This window comes from Mustela erminea, chromosome 7, assembly GCF_009829155.1.
Source record: "Mustela erminea isolate mMusErm1 chromosome 7, mMusErm1.Pri, whole genome shotgun sequence".
NCBI classification, from domain to species: Eukaryota; Metazoa; Chordata; class Mammalia; order Carnivora; family Mustelidae; genus Mustela; species Mustela erminea.
The window spans coordinates 22827869-22845243 of record NC_045620.1 but is presented as its reverse complement, the minus strand read 5'-3'; the positions used below and the strand labels follow the sequence as shown (position 1 = coordinate 22845243).

Genomic DNA, 17375 nt, shown 5'->3' with positions numbered 1-17375 from the left:
ATCAAGCTGCATATCAGGCTCCCTGCTCAGAGGGAAGTCTCTTCTCCCTCTCCCACGCCTCCTGCTTGTGCCCCACCCCCTGCGTCTCTCTGTGTCAAATAGATAAATAAAAAAATTTAAAATAAATAAATAAATAAATAGAAATAAATTTGTCCTCCTTTGCAGGAAATGACTCAAGGATTCAAGGAAGTAATTTTTCCCATTTCCTAACAATTATTTTCCCACTGTTATAATAAATAATATTAAGTGTTTTAGAAAACACTAAACAACCTATTATCTTTTAGATATGGCAAAAGCTACAAACTTGACCAATGTTACATACAGCTCATTAACAGTGAGTAAAACTGGAATTTAAGTCAGATCTGGTTCCAAGGCTTGCACATAACTTTAGAATATAAAAAATTTGATGAAGTAACCAGATTATTTTAAGAGTTAGTTACTTATTTCAGTGGTTTGTAAAGCTATCAAAGTGACTATTTTATTATGTGTTGCTCGAAAATATTCTTTAAATCCTATAATCACCATTTAAAAAACACCTGAGCTAGCAAGCAGTGACAAATTATCAATAATGGTATCCTAAAAAAGCTTTCTTGTAGGGTGCCTGGGTGGCTCAGTGCGTTGAGCCGCTACCTTCAACTCAGGGCATGATCTCAGGGTCCTGGGATCGAGTCCCGCATCCGGCTCTCTGCTCGGCAGGGAGCCTGCTTCCTTCTCTCTCTGCCTACTTGTGATCTCTCTCTGTCAAATAAATAAATAAAATCTTTAAAAAAAAAAAAAAAAAAAAGCTTTCTTGTAATAAAACAATACATCTCAGTTTTTCCACATTTAAACACACTAATGTTACTAACGCTAATTTCATTTCCCAAAGGCAGTATAGGATTACTATAAAGTACCAGCAAAGAGGAATTAAACAGAAGAAATTTTAAACAGAAAACATTCACAAAATTAGTTCAAAACATTTTACCTTTAAAAAATGGTAGAAATAAAAGCTGCTCAAACTACTCTTAACGCTTTACAAAATCCTACACAGGTGTATTAAAAAACACTGAAAATACTAAATTTATTAAAAATGTCAAAATCATTCCATTTGAAAGAGTAAATGTGTTTTTAAATGTTTTTCTATCCCCAATTAATAAATTATCACAAATCAAAAAAATATCTACACCATGTTCTCATATCTTTTTCATGAAACAGGTATTTAAACCTTGTATTAAAACAGGATATTGTTGAGAATATACGATTATCAAAGTAACCAAAAGAAAGTTTAAGGAAAAAAAAGCTGTTCTGAAAACATCTAACTCAAATAATTAATGATTATGCAAGACACTATAACGTAATACTAAGCAACAGGTTTCTTAACACAATTGTTAATCAAATTCCTAACCAAGCAAATGATTACCTGTGATGCTTGTACTATGATTGGCACTCCTAAAACACGTTGGCCAGTTAATCCTATTGCTAGAGGCACTGAGCTAACATCAACAAACTCCACATATGCAATTCCTTTGGAACGTCTTGAATTTCTATCAGAAATCATTCTCACATCTCGAACCTAAAAACAAAACACACACGTAACATAAGCTTCTGTTTATGCAACCATCCACTGTAAACCATTAAAAAAAAAATTTTTTTTAACAGATCACATGGTTTAAATTTACTTTTAAGTAATCTCTACACCCATAGTGGGGCATGAACTTGTGACCAGAGTTAAGAGTTCCATGTTCCAAATGAACTAGCCAGGTGCCCCTCAATGTTTTAACTAAGGGAACATGTCAGTCCACTTCTTTTTTTTTCTACTTTTGATCAATGTGTGGTTAACAGTTATTAATTCCAACACTATTAAATTCCAATGGAGGCAAAACAGCAAAATAGAAATGTTCCCCAAAAGTTTCCCTAACTCAATTCTACTAAATTAAAAGATTCAGTGTTTAAATATTCTCTAATTTAACCTAACACACTGACAATTACATTTTGTTCACAATTCCCATTCATTCAACCTCCCTAAACAGACTAAAAAACTTACCTTTCCTACTGTAGAGAAAAACTCTTCCAAATCCCTTGGCCTAATTCTTGCTGCCAGCTGCATGCAGAAAACTGTCCTTGCATCTCTTTCTTCAGGAGTTAGATTATCAATAGGTTCCCTAACAGGAAGTACAAAACAATGCACTTTTATAAATTATTCTAAAAATAACCTTATGATTTTCAGAGAACAGAATAAACTTTGCAAGTAGTTTATCATTATTCCCAAACCCATTTTCTTCTTTCAAGATTTTATTTATTTGAGAGTGAGGAAGAGAGAGAGAGCATGCACAAGCAAGTTAAGAGGCAGAGGGAGGGAACAGACTCCCCACCACCTGCTGAGGAGGTGAGATCACTACCTGAGAGGGAGAAACAACTGCCTGAGGCACCCAGGTGTCCCTTGCAAACCCATTTTCACTAATATTTATACAAAATATCCATAAAATTATTCAATGTGACTCAATTCCTTCAACAAGATAACTACTACTGTTTCTTCCGCTAGCATCTTACATGACATCAGAACAAAAGTCCATTGGCATCTCAAGTCTTACAAATGGTAATTTCTCCAGATTAGTAAAAGACCAATCTGGAGCCTTAGAGTTTAAGAATAGTCTTTAACCACTTACTAGCTACAATGTCAGAATGGCCCAAAACCATAAAAGCATGAAGTGAAATAAAGTTTGACACTCATAAACGACTAACCTGAGATGATAAGAACTATTTTATTCTCATTTTTCCCCTGAATTTTTAACAAATTGAGACAGATATATAGAATCATGACCTGGTTGCTTATTCTATCAGTCTTTTTTTTTTTTTTTTAAGATTTTATTAATTTATTTGAGAGAGAGAGAGACACTGCAAGAGAACACAAGCAGAGGTACTGGGAGAGGGAGAAGCAGGCTTCCCTCAGAGCAGGGAGCCCAAGGAGGGGCTTGATCCCAGCACCCTGGGATCATGACCTGAGCCGAAGGCAGAAGCTTAACAACTGAGTCACCCAGGTGCCCCTATTCGAATCAGTCTTCTAAGACTCTATAAGCCCAGTATACAAACGAATGTTTCTTTTTCTTTTTTTTTAAAGATTTTATTTATTTGACAGATCACAAGCAGGCAGAGAAGCAAGCAGAGAAAGAAGGGGAAGCAGGTTCCCTGATGAGCAGAGAGCCAGATGCGGGGCTTGATCCCAGAACCCTGAGATCATGACCTGAGCCAAAGGCAGAGGCTGAACCCACTGAACCACCCAGGCACAGTCAAAGCAATGTTTCTTGATGGTTGTAAAATACAGAAACCATACCTATCTACAAATCAAGTATGAAAAGCAGGAAATTAAATAAATACAAGTAGTGGAATTCAATTATTCATTTTTAGATAGCCTTGACAATCAAGAGCACTTCTGACTATATGGAGGAAATTAAAGTGCCCAAGTAAAAGAGCACAAGAGATCAAATTGTATGAAGTGCCTATTAACGTTACTTCTTATAAAACATCACTAAAGGTTAAGGTTCTAAGTGAATAGCTAAAGATAAAAGCACAAACATGCTCTTATCCACATTCTGGACATTTTCAAGAAGGTGCTTTTTCCACCTACAAAATTCTGGTGCATTTCTTTGGTAAATTAACAAGTAATTTTAAACTATAAAACGGAGCTACAAAGCTAGACTACATCCAGAAAACGAGGAAAGGGGATTTTCTTTTACGATTTTATTTATTTATTTGGCAGAGAGAGATCACAATTAGACAGAGAAGCAGGCAGAGAGAGAGGAAGCAGCAGGCTCCCTGCTGAGCAGAGAGCCCAATGCGGGGCTCCATCCCAGGACCGTGAGATCATGCTGAGCCTAAGGCAGAGGCTTTAACCCACTGAGCCACCCAGGCGCCCCAAAAGGGGATTTTCTTATAAGAGTAAGTATTAAAGAGTTTAAAAAAAAAAAAAAAAAAAAAAAAAAGCTCAGTAGGTACAAAAAGAGCTTTTAAAATCATTAAGGTTTTCATCAAATCCTAGAATTAGAATATACCAAGTAACAAATATAACAGATAATGAACTCTAAGTTAAAAGGTGCCCTTTAAGGGAAGCCAGAAAGAGTTCAGTGCTGCCATTTATCAAAACTTTCCTTGAATGAACATAAATGATAGACTTAACAAGTCAGTCTCATTTCATTTAAGAAGAAAATAACTCACAAACATAAGATTACTACTACTCAGAAACAAGTCAACTTGGTTAAGACTTTGGAAATTAATAGAGTCAGATTAGTGAAACTCATGTCTGTTACAATCAATTTCCCATGATGCAATTTTAGTAACTCAAAATTTATTAATTTGAAAGATAAGCAGAGGCAAGTCTATTTCAAGTTTCTATAGTTACCATTAACTTTTATTTAAAAGGGATTTAAGAGCACATGTAATATCACCTTGTATCTTAACACTGTAGTTACTACTCCATTCTTAAAGAAAACTAAAATGAAAACTTACACAACCACACTGATTTAACACAGTCCAAATTATTAAATGTTAATAAATTTAATAGCAGCATAAGTTGCAGAAGCTTTATAAAAGCTGAAAGTGCCAAAAGAAAAAAAAAATAGGGACAACAGCTACCTCACAGGGCTCTTGTCTTTTCTGAATGGACTTTTGCTTCGGGAACGTCGTCTGCTGCAAAGTTAAAAAGTTTCAGAAATTACCCAAACAGGTACACCACATTAGTTCCTTGAAAAACAATTTAAACAATTCAGAAGTATGTTTAAAAACCTTAATTTGATGCTATGAGGCAACCCAATCTTTCCTCGGATGGCACTGTTAAATTTTGGTCCGGAGCTAAAAAGGAAACACAAAATTACACTAGTTACAGGGTTAGGGTCTTGCTAAGATCGCGTTCATGCGCTCTCCAGCAAGTTTAACATTGTTTAGGCTGATTTTTTTTTCCACCTCAATTATGAAGAGGAAATAAGAGACTTTTTTTTCTTAACTTTATCCCAGGCAACTGCTCTTATAGTTATCCATCCTGGACCACTGAGAGGTGCCAAGACCAAAGGTTACAGCCTCAGTATTTTTCAGATTCTGAAAATTCTATCATTTTCAGTCTACCGTTTTTTCTTAATTACACATTTATGAATACATTCCTGAGGTTTGGTTTATTTTAAATGAAAATAAATCTTATTTACAAGGAGTAACTATAGTTAACAATTTTGTATGAATCTTTGCAGATCCATTCCCAGGAATTTATGTATTTATATGTATATACACACAAAATTCATAAATGTTTCTTGAGAAATTATAAGAGAGGGACTAAACTCCAACTTTTCCATTTAACAATAAATCTGAGACTGCATGAAAGCAGTCTGTGTCATACTTCACTTCTTTGTGACAAAATATTCCATAGTAAAGATGTAAAGTTCATTAGGATTTCAAAAAAAATTTTGTGAACTTGACATAATAAAGGAATGTTTTCAAAAGAGATCATATAATTATTCTAAGATCCAGTTTTATTCTGAATCCTAAAAAGGCCTTACAGTTTTAGGGCCTTTTTTAATTTTGAAAGACCAAATTAACTTAATGGGACAAGTCATATGTCCCTTAGTGCTCATCCTACTCTCCTTTTCAAGAAGGGTAGCAAAATCAAAGTACCTAGTGGTATGTTATCCACATTTGGACTTGTTTTCATGGACTCTAGGCATACCTGAAACACCCAAGCAGCTCCAAATAAAATTTTATATTAAATGGGTCCTTCACAATTCAAACTAACAATCACAGTTATGAATATAAATTTACTGACTAAATTAAAGATCACATGAAACCAGACATAAGAACTAAATCATTTTTTGAGTCAGACCAGGATTATAGGCCGACTTCAAATATTCATTACTAAAATAGATACATAATACACAGAATTTATTAAGGTAGTCCCTTTCCCCCCTATTTAATTCTGATAAAAACAAATATGGTAAATCTCAATAAATTCAACCGAGAAATAATCATTCGGAATTAAAACATTGTGGTACTCTTTCAGCTCTTAAATGTTTGTGAAATTAACAGCTAGGAAGAACTCGAGAACAAGGAGTTCAATCCTTTTTATTTTAAAGGTTAAAGAGCCAGAATCAGAACCCAAAATGTTACTAACTTTAATGGCTTCAAATAATACCCAAACATTTCATGAATAGCAGTTAAGTATTGTGCATCCTTTATTTTCATTCTCTTGTCAATTCAATACTCATTGAAGTTCACCTGTCAGTTGTTACCTTTCTTAAGAATGAGAAAACTAATGCTTAGAGCGTTAACTTGTCCAAGTCAGAGAGTCAAACTCTTATGCACGTCTTTGTCTTTCAATTCCATCTCCACCCATTCAACTTAGGAGTGCTTATTTTAATACACCACCCCTCCCAGTTTACAGTAGTATATTCATTAAGACAAAAGAATAAAGGTAAAGGGTTAAGGACTGCTAGATTCAATCCTTGTGTTAAGAGTTGTAGGTAGATTCCTTCCAAACTTATTAACATAGTTTTTTAAATGACTATAATAAACCATGTTTCCAACTTGTTAAACTACAATCAAATTTCCACAGGGATTTCAAAGCACTTTGAGTGTTTTACTCATTTTAAAAACCTCAAATACAATGTGATGAGCCCCCAAATTCATCATTATCAAGGAGCATGCACCAGATTCACAAAGGATCTGTCATTTCAGCTGTTAACAGCCAGAAAAGATTCATAAATTACATATTTGACTGATCATATGTATTAGTAATTTATCTATTTGAGCTTTAAAATCTTAAATAAATTTATGTTCAGCAAAGAGTATTTGAAATAGCTCACATACCTTTAAGCTTTCAAATTCTGGCACTACAGTATCAAGTCTTTTAAGCATTCTAGTGCTTTGGTCTAGTTTGGATTGGCATACAGTTAAAATATTTTGAATAACAGAAAATAATCTGTATGCCTAGTAAAACAGAAGTTACGTATTGGTCCATGTGCTGTTTTTCTAGGTCTTTTCAACGCCAATATCCTTATTTAATGCTTCTTAACTAGACATATTGAAAACCAAAAATTTTATAATGTACATTACTCTTTTCTGGATACCTAGAGAATGACTCTCAAATCAAAATCATCAAATTATAGTTACATACTAAGGACTTCTGTAGCGGCCTCTGAATCTGCGATCTCGACTTCTTGAGCGGCTCCGCCTCCTTTCTTTGCTCCTACTTCGCTTCCTTTCACGGCTTTTGCTCTTTTTCCTTTCTCTATCTCTACTTCGTTTCCGTTCCTTACTTTTGCTTCTTTTCCGTTCATGACTACGACTTCTGCTCTTGCTTTTTTTCCTCCTGAGAAGAAAAAAAATTACCATTATCTTGCTGGTTTGAAAAAGTGCCCAAATATACTTCCTCTTATGGTCAGAAATCTTAATCTTTCTGTAAATTTATCTTGCTATTTTTACTATTATACAATGATACATAATCATACTTATGGAAAAAATAATTCCTAGGTAATGCAAAATTTGTCTTCTACTACTGAAAATCAGAAGTCAGTTGACAATCAGTTGAGAGCAGGAACTCTAATGATTGCTCCTGAGAGTCAGGTACAGCTTTAACAAGGAAATCATTTGTTGAAACCTGAACTTTTAAATAAACTTTGACCAACATGTAACTGGCCAATGAGTATTACTGTAATCCACTAGATACAGTAATAAAATCAAAGTTACAGTAAGTATTAAGTAACAATGGGTCATACATAAAAATTACTGAAAACACTTTAACTTCCTTTACGTGAGCCAATTTTGACCCTACTTACACATAGGAGTATTTTCTACTTGAAAGGGCCATACAAGCATCAATACTTTGGTTTTCATGGGCAAACTTAGAAGTATTGACAAAGAACAATGCAACTAATGCAATAAAATGCATTCTGACACACCTAGACTTTTGTGACCTTTTTGGATGTGTTCTATTTAAAGCTATAATGAATACACCAGAAAATGGAGCATGCCAGTTTATACAAGCCTGTGGGGTACAATCAAAAACAAGGATCAGCACCTTTAATCAATCTTTATAAAATCTCAAACTCTGAAAGGTAAAAAAGCCAGTCAGTCATATCTTTCTGTTCATTTCTGTATTCTTCATAGTATACCACCCGTTCATTTTGTAATTAAATCTTACCATCTGTACCTCTTTGTCATCACCCAAATTTCAGAGGTGCCTTCAGATATTTCAGTATAAATTCAAAGACATTTAAAAATAAACTTATTCTGCTAAAATGTCAATTTGTAGTGGCTAAAAAGATAATTAAACATTTTGACAACTCTACATCATTTGGAAAATTTAATTAAACTGTTTAGTCCTTATCAAAGCAAAGTTAGCATAAGAGCAATTGAAGTCTGCCTCAGAGAACCTGTAAGCAGGTCATCTTAGAGTGCATTGAAAATAGAAAATGAAGACACCCACCTTCTGGAATCTTGAAACCCACACTCCAATCACAAGGAGATGTAGAGCTTTCCAAGGAGGCAGAAACTTTGTCTAAAATTTCAAGATAATCCACCTGACTGTCAGAAATGTATATGCTAGGTAGCACATGACAGAAAATTAGGCTACACTCATTATTTATATAGAAGTCATCAAAGCAATGCCCAAAAGGGCAACAGATTACATTCCAACTTTGTTGCCTGCAAAACCTGACACTGTCTTAGCCTAAGAATTCTGTGAGATAGCTATCATCAAAAGTCCTACATATAATCAATCAGGGGACAAAGTAAAAAGTAACTCCATCCCCCACAAAAAGGACAGACAAGTCAAGTATTGCTCTGCTCATAGACGGTCCACAGCAGAGAGGCAGCCAACCTCCCAATCTATGTCTTTTTAGGCCCAAAACTTATTCTGCCAAAGGAAAGGACTAGAAAATTGGAGCTAACTTCAACTAAAAGTCTTCCTGAACTTTTTACAAGTGAGTCCCCACCCACATCTGAAGGCAACCCCAGACAGGTAAAAAGACAGCAACATACTAAGACATTCAGAAGCATGATCCTCTTCATAAAAGCCCAGACAAAAAATTAAGAAAGCAATATACTTCTCTATTAACAAATTGCAGCTTGAAAGAACATTAAGTTAACTAAAGAAGGGTTATCAAAATCCACACTAATAGTCAAATCCTGTTACAACTTAAAAGGGACTTTCCAAAGTCTTTAGTGGCAGTGGAATTTTGTACTGAACATCATTGAAGTAAATGGTCCACTGGGCTGGGCCTTTGGACTTTTTGGTTATATGGCCTCTGCTGTAAAGGTGTTTTGCTATAACTGGATTTGACCTCTTCCATGTAAGAAGATCTAAAATTTAAATGCAAAGTACTCTGGAAAATAAGAAAAAAAATAGAAAAGTCATTTATTCCAAAATTTATAGATAATCCACACACAGTAGCCAATATATTTCAACTGTGTCATTTTATTGTTATCCTTTTGAGTAATTCCTAAAGAGCTTAACTGAATGGATGCTACTTTAGACTTTCTGAAAATGGTTACACTAACAAATAATATTCCCATGAAGGCAAGCTCAGATACTTAAAAGATATACTCTGAGTTCTTGCCAAACTCAGGGGTATAGCTCTCAGAAAGCAGGCTAACTGATAACCAATTTAAACTTAGTTCCTTCTACTACTACCAGAATACAACTGAGTGTAGGTACTGAAAATCAGAACTATTTTTTTCAAAGGAAACATTTACTAGTTGGTCAACTTTAAATTCCTCAGGTTGTACATTTTTTCTTAGAACTATATCCCAACGCTCAATTGTTTTTAAGACAATGAAGTTTTAGGATGAAAAATGCAACATGGCACTTTCCTTTTGGAGAATTCATGCAGAACACTGTCATTTTACATTTTACCTAAACTTAAATATGAAAATTTCTACATAACTTTAAAATAAATTTGAAAGCTCAAATCCCTTTAGAGAAATGGGTGAGAAGTTCCTGATTGAACTAAAAAGCCATTTATTTAAGCAGCTTTAAAAGAGAGTGAGAAATATGACAAACAATTTGTACATTTAAAACGATACTAGGTGGTAGTTGGGATATTTCAAAAGGACATTCCCTTATATTGGCTACCCTACAGCCAATCAAAGAAAATTATCCATTCTTCTATTCATTATCACAAGACTCTACATTAAATAAAGGCCACAAAGCATCAGTCATGGAGACCTTGATGCTGAATTTCCTGTAAAAGCTTGGTAGCCTTAATGAGCTTAGATGCACAATGAAAACAAATACAAGCCCGAGATCAAGTTAGTAGCAAGGAGTGACATCTGAGAGTGGTCAAACAAAGAAAACTCTGTGACCAAAGTGCATGTCCTCATCCTTTTGGCACTTAGGGTAAGATCTTTACCTACCCAATACCCTGATACCTAGACTGGATAATTTCAATTTATGTGGATAGTCCTCTCTAAGTTTTCATTACAAACTGGGAATTAAAACTACTAATTAGGAAACTCTTACTTTGGGAAAACGTCTAAAACCAGGTAACATTAAACAATGCAATAATTGGCTGACTGCCTTAAATCGTAACAATTCAAGACTAAACCCTATGTGATTAATTCCCACAATCTGTTGTGACTGTAACAGACCCTCTACCCAACTTTGAACCAAAAACAAAAAAAAACAAAACAAAACCCGACATTTTCTGCAAACTGCATCATTTTAAATCCATTACCTTTTTTATGGGAATTGTTAAGAATAAAATAATCAGCATAACAAAGCCCACATAATCCAATTTAAGAATTTTCTCATCTCTTTTGTGAAATTCTATCCACCTACCTAATAAAAGTTGTGAGAAATTTAAGGTAGTGTATTATGAAGCATTTTGAGCTCTTATTAGGAAAAGAGCCAGAAAATCAAATAAGGGACTATGTTATCATTTTGTTTTCGTTTTCCATTAGATGGAGTCACGTACATTACAAATTAATGACATCACAAAATAGGCTACTGAAACAACTTGAAGCTTATAACATGATCACGTGATGTTAAGAGTCACTAATTTTTAGAGCAGGAAGAATACTCTAAAAATAGGATCCAACTTTATAAAGTGATTCTGGTTTATGCTGTCATTGAAACATCAAATACTGTATTCTAGTCGATAGCACTTAGTTACTATTACAGATTACTCATTTAACATAGTAAATTGCATTAATATGCACAATTTTTTTTTTAAAAACTCCATTTCCACTCTTCAAGTAATAAAGTTTTAAAAGTTTAAGTAACAAAAGCCATGTAAAGGGCACCTAAAAAGTACTTTAAGTATGCTATAATGTTGCTACAAAAAAGGTCCTTTAAGCAGCAAGATGCATAAATAATTCACAGCTCTGACTCCTTTAAAACAATGTTTTCCACAGGCCTGTTGTTACCTTTTCTTCTTCCTAACCCATCTGCAGTGGATATGGAAGTTTTATGGATACACCACCAAAATATTAAGCCCAGTTTATAAATTTAAGACAAAGACAAACTCTAATACAGGAACTCTTATCCAGATTGTCGTGGACAGACTTGGAGGGGAAGGTGTCCAAAAGATCCCTGAAACTCTATCCTGAGATCTAGGGAAAGAATTCATAGTTTCATGTCCTCAAATAGTTTCTCATCCCTTCAGAAGGTAAAGAACGACTTCTCTAAGAGAGACAAGAAAAAGCTTCTGAAGAAAACTTTGATGCTACAGCCACAGGAGCACAACTTAAGATCTCAATCATATAAAGGTCCCCCCACCCCAGGTCCCTTCTTATAACTTACTTTTTGCTACGTTCTTCATGGCCGTTAGCACTGCTCAACTTGTTCTCATCCTAAGCAGGGTTGATAGAAGAACATCATGAGGACGAAGTGGTAACATTTCAAGTTGTCAAAGGGTAAAGGGAATAGGAATAAGAAAATACAAAACAATTTTAAAACTAATTACTTGTTTATAGTTTAACATGGAAGGCTATAAAAAAATTTAGATGGGAACGTGTTTAACCACTTTGTTGCTTACAATTAAGTCATCAAGATACAAAAATAAAAATGCATATTAACATGTTAAATTTTACTTTCTTATATAGTTAGATATTAAGTTATCCACATTTACAGTTGTTGAAGTGGTTAAATAGAATTTCTAAAAACATGAATGAAGTCCTGTTTTGAGTTTTATTCCATGTGCTATGGTCCCTTTGGTCAGTACCATGGCTCTATTTCTGCCTAAGCCCCAAGTGGCCATGCTAGCAGCCAGCCACTATCGATTTCCTGTGACCGATGCCATTCCTGAGATCTTCGCCCATTTCCGTTGGAGGGTTGGGACTGTAAGAGCTTGATGCCACCTCTGTCACACATCTCGCCCTGAAGCAAACAGGGATTCACACTGCTTTAGTAATGTTGACTCCCAAGAACCCAAGAAAGTCAATTAATAATCCACCAGTCCAACCTAAACATTTCCTACTTCCATACCTGTTTACATGGAATTACATCCATGTTAAACTAAGACACAAGAATCTTAACATTAAAACAGAAGTAGTTCTTCAAGAGTCTAAGCATTACAAAACTACATACAGTATTTAAAGCTAAAAAGAATTCATCCAAACTGGTACCACATGGTCGTGCTATACACTCCAAAACAGATGTATTATTTTAAAAGGTTTAGCGCAATGTTTGTTTTTTAAAGTTTGATCACATCAGTTATAGAAGTATAAGTGCTAACTTACAAAGCTTACAGTTTGCGACACCAGTGATAATGCATGCATACTGCTATATTCACCACCAACTGGTGAAAGAATGAAAAGACACTTTACTTTTACTGTGATACTGAAATGGGTCAGACTATACTACTAGCCAAAATAATTCCTTTGTAGCTTTTAGTGTGAAATATTATGGCAGGGACTAAGTAAAAATAAAACAATTCGGAGCACAGTAAAACAGTCATCAAGTGACTCTTAAGTTGTGATACTGCCTCCTTTGCTTTAGAAAAATTTTTTTTCTATTCAGGGATCCAAGAATTTCAGTAATTTTTAACTGAGCAGATCATCACCTGCCTGTTTCGGTATTTACTATCACCAGTCATATATATATAGAAAAAAAATTTAAATCTCACCCATTTCTTCTTGTAAAACTTAAAGATTTGCTTGCCATAGACTGGTTATGCTTTGTTATTCTTGGACCCCTGCTATTTTCCCAAACCACTACATTCACCTTTTTGCTATACCAAACTGGAGCTGGTAATTCTTAGTTGAGTCATTTTACCTAGGGGACCACGGTACAGCGATAAGTCACTCAATTACTACCTTATGATTGACAGTTCACACTGGAATCAAAGGTGAATTCATGGGAGTAGAGGTGAGATATCGTTAGGCAAGTCTACAAAGAGAGATAGATGGGCATTTATTCATCACGCTGAAGTGAAACTACTGCACAATATTATTACATCAATAGCATATATTTACTTTTGTAAGTTACACGTAATGCATCTCTGATAAGATAAATCAAGAGGGCTCCGGGGATGTTAGTTTACATTTCAGCAGTAGTTTCGTGATAATGCTAAATTAAGAAATATATAAACCTCACCGACATGTTTTTCTCACCTTCTTGTAAGGAGCCTCAAGCATTGCTTCAATATCAATATCGTCTGCCATTTTCTCTAATCGTCTAAAAAATAAGAAAGGTAATTCAGGTGAGTAAACATTTTTCAACGGCGCTCAATCTCCTTACCCGACAAACTCCAAAACTTCAGAAAAACCTTCAAAAAGCCCTCGAATGAGTCAAGTGGCACGATGCATTTAGCCAGGCTTGATAATTAAATCTGAAATGTCTCCAAGACTAAACACACGGAAATACATTAAATGTACGATTAAAAAAAAAAAAAAAAGGCCCACAATTAACTCTAAAAACAGAACCCGCGCGCAGCGAGTTCAGACCGCCTCTTTCCGCGCAAAACCCGCGCTGCCATTTTAGGGGCAAAGGGAAACTCCCTCGGTTGGGAGGGGTTGTATGCCGTGGTAGCGTTCGGCTGGCGCCATGTTGGGAGGTCGCGGCCGGCCAGGCCTCGAAGGGACCGGTCGCCATCCGCCCGAAGCCTCTCTGGGGTCCCTGCCACCCAAAAACCCCAAAATCGAAGCGACCGGAAAATAAGGGCGCGGTCGCCGAAATGCAGCCGATTTCTCTTCTCGAGCCAACCCCCCCCCCGCAGTGTTTAAAGACCGCCGAAAGAGTGCCCGTCAAACCAGACAAAACCCAAACCTCTGAAAAGCTCTGACAATACACAGGCCCGCGACATCTCCTTACCTGTGCGGGCTTTCGGGCCCCTAGGGTGCTCGTATTCGGAAAGGGGGGGGGGGGCTGCTGCTGCTGCTGCCGCTGTTGCTACTGTTAAGCCGCTAGGCCCAGGCCGCGGTACCGCCCAGCCCGAATTTCGGGCTCCGAGGGCGGATAGGCCCGAGCGAATCTAAAAGAAACAATGGGATTAGAGGAGCCCGCGCGGAAGTTCAGGATGGCGGCTTCGGCAGCTCAGGATCCACCCCTGCGACAGCTTCGGCAAGCTCTCTGAAATGGCGGCCGCTGCTTCCCCGTACTCACATCCACCAACACACATACACACACACAAACACACGGGGCCTCACGGAGCTCTCAGCACGGGCTCTCGCGAGAATCTGCCTCCAGTTCTAAACCAGAGCAACTGAAATATCGCGAGATATAAGCATAGCCCCGGCGACCATGGCCCAATCTCGCGCAATGATTGCGCCACAGATATTCCCATCCCCCACTCAGAGAGGAGCCTTTGACACCCCCCTCCACATAGACGTTCGTATCTCGCGAGACCGCGCAAGAAGCTAGAGCTAAGACAGTTGGTACACATCCCGTCAATCTTTTTAAAAACTGAACGCTGAGTGGACCTTGGTGGTCTCCTCCTCCTTGTAGCGCCTCCTCACAGCGGTCTGAAGGTTTCTCTTACAGAGCTGACCGCCTCTCCCCTCCCCCGGGCCTCCCACCCTGGTGTCTGTCAAGGTCGCCATAAGGCAACCTAGTCCATATGGCGATAGACGACAGTGAAAACCGTCATGTATGTAGAGATTATCTACCACGAGTGAGGAAGTGAAAAAGCATGCAAAAGAGAAGGCAAGAAGAGACCATAGGGGGCTGTGCTGTCGAATAAAAATTAGATATTCCGGCCTCTTGAGCCAGTGGGCTAGACACCGCTAACTAAACACCCTTGGAAATGGTGAAGAAAGGCAAAGAGAAGGTGAAAAAACAAACTGCTTCCCTCGGCAATGGATAAGCTTTTTGCCCCGAACTTTATAGTCTGTCCTTGTGTCAGGGATGCTATTGTTCCTTCAGAAATGTCCATTCTCCTGGGACTTGGCTTTTCGCCCCTTTATTCTCCAGATACCTGGCAGTTAAGAGTTTAAAAGCACCACCTGTTCTCTAGTCAACACTATGAAAAAAGAGGCAGCAGAGAGATTGACTATAATGCTAGTACTCCAAGATAAAAGTATTTGAAAAATTTTTTTGAAAAAAAATTGGAAAAAATTAGAGGACTTAGGAGCAAAAAGTCTTACATAAAAGTCCATTAACAGCTTAGTGATAGGGAGTAAAGATTTGACATGAGATAATTCGGTTCTTATAAGCTTCCAACACTGTGTGACCTTGGACAGGTAATCTCTCAGAGCCCATCCTCCATTTCCTCTTAAGAAGGGGGTAGCTTAATTACTAGGCTAAGCTTCTAATGAGACTGACCTAGGTTGATAATGCACACTCCTAAATTCTCAGTGCTTAGCCTGGTGCCCAGCCAGTTGGATACCCAATAAATGAATGAAGACCTAATAGGAGTATAGTGAGTATTAAATGAGACAGCGTCTGCAAAGTACCTGGCAAATATTTAATCCTCAGGAAAGTTAACTTCAGTTATTGCTAAACATTTATTTAGAGGAAATGTAAGTGTAAAGGAACTTTACATTCCTGGTTAATTTTCCACACAGGTGTTTCTCTTAGAGGATTAATAGATGACACATTGTTAGTAGTTTTCCCTTACTCCTCTTCATGAAAATTCAGATCCTCTTTTAAATTTTTTAAGTGTTGAAAATCACAGAATATTAAAGCATAATATGTTCAAGCTAACAAAAAACCAAAGTTAACTTTTGCCTTCTCTTTGCCCCTTTAATTCTATTATTGTGACTTGTTAATTGTGCAGATATCAAACCATACAGGTGTCCCTTTAATATGTTTTTGTTTGGGAACATGACAACACAGAATTTGACTTAAACCTCTAGAGTTATTTGGGAATAGAAAGGTTTTAAACTTTCAGTCACTCGATTATTGAATGTTTCTTAAATTGTTTTCTGTTCAAGAGTGATAAGAATGAACCTGGAAATATAGAGCACAATCAAGAAACATCAGCTGGAAAACTCTTCTCTAAAACAAAAGTATTTTTTATGTTTAAAAGAAAATATTGGGACGCCTGGGTGGCTCAGTTGGTTAAGCAGCTGCCTTCAGCTCAGGTCATGATCCCGGCATCCTGGGATCGAGTCCCACATCGGGCTCCTTGCTTGGCAGGGAGCCTGCTTCTCCCTCTGCCTCTGCCTGCCATTCTGTCTGCCTGTGCTCGCTCTCTCCCCTTTCTCTCTCTGATAAATTAATAAAATCTTAAAAAAAAAAGAAAAGAAAAGAAAATATTAACGTAATACGCTTTTCATTCATTTTGCAAAATCTGTCTCTGACTGGCTTATGGACATTCTGCATAAATTAATTTCCTTTTCATGATTTTGTTCTTATTTGAACCAGATGGTCATTGGTTTAAATCATCTCCACCACCAAAAATATTATTCTGGGGTACCTGGGTTGCTCAGTCCTTAAACATCTGCCCTCAGCTCAGGTCATGATCCCAGGGTCCCCTGGGATCAGGGCCCACATCGGGCTCCCTGCTCAGCAGGAAGCCTGCTTCTCCCTCTCCCACTCCCCCTGCTTGTGTTCCCTCTCCCACTCTCTCTCTGTCAAATAAATAAATACATAAATAATCTTTTAAAAATAATAACAATAATAAAATATTTTGCCAATGTCAGGACACCTGGCTGGCTTAGTTTGTGGAGCATGCAACTCTTCATTTCAGGGTTGTGGGTTCAAGCCCCATGTTGAGTGTAGAGATTACTTAAAATCTTAAAAATACATTCTGCCAATATTTTTTTATATCAATATATGACTTTTATGGACAGAAAGTACTATTTTTTTAATTTTTAGGATCATTTATTTATTTATTTGACAGAGATCACAAGTAGGCAGAGAGGCAGGCAGAGAGAGAGAAGGGGGGAAGCAGGCTCCCTGCTAAGCAGAGAGCCAGATGTGGGACTCGATCCCAGGACCCTGAGATCATGACCTGAGCCAAAGGCAGAAGCTTAACCCA

General features: G+C 36.9%; 1 protein-coding gene across 6 annotated transcripts in view; it reads right to left on the bottom strand.

The window, feature by feature from the left end:
- Positions 1-14591, bottom strand: part of RBM39 (RNA binding motif protein 39) — a 32375-nt gene extending 17784 nt beyond the window's left edge. For 2 of the 6 annotated variants that reach the window (XM_032350803.1, XM_032350806.1), the window contains exons 1-8: positions 14267-14591; positions 13567-13630; positions 11756-11805; positions 7130-7324; positions 4759-4824; positions 4609-4662; positions 2024-2141; positions 1400-1552 (exon numbers count right to left, since the gene is read on the bottom strand). In XM_032350803.1, coding sequence (XP_032206694.1) covers positions 1400-1552; positions 2024-2141; positions 4609-4662; positions 4759-4824; positions 7130-7324; positions 11756-11805; positions 13567-13617 — 687 coding nt within the window. In that variant the 5' untranslated portion in view covers positions 13618-13630; positions 14267-14591. Of the gene's footprint in view, positions 1-1399; positions 1553-2023; positions 2142-4608; positions 4663-4758; positions 4825-7129; positions 7325-11755; positions 11806-12693; positions 13343-13566; positions 13631-14266 lie in introns of all 6 variants that reach the window. The other 4 variants (XM_032350807.1, XM_032350808.1, XM_032350805.1 and 1 more) reach the window with 3 other exon arrangements.
- Between the last annotated feature and the right edge of the window lie 2784 nt (positions 14592-17375).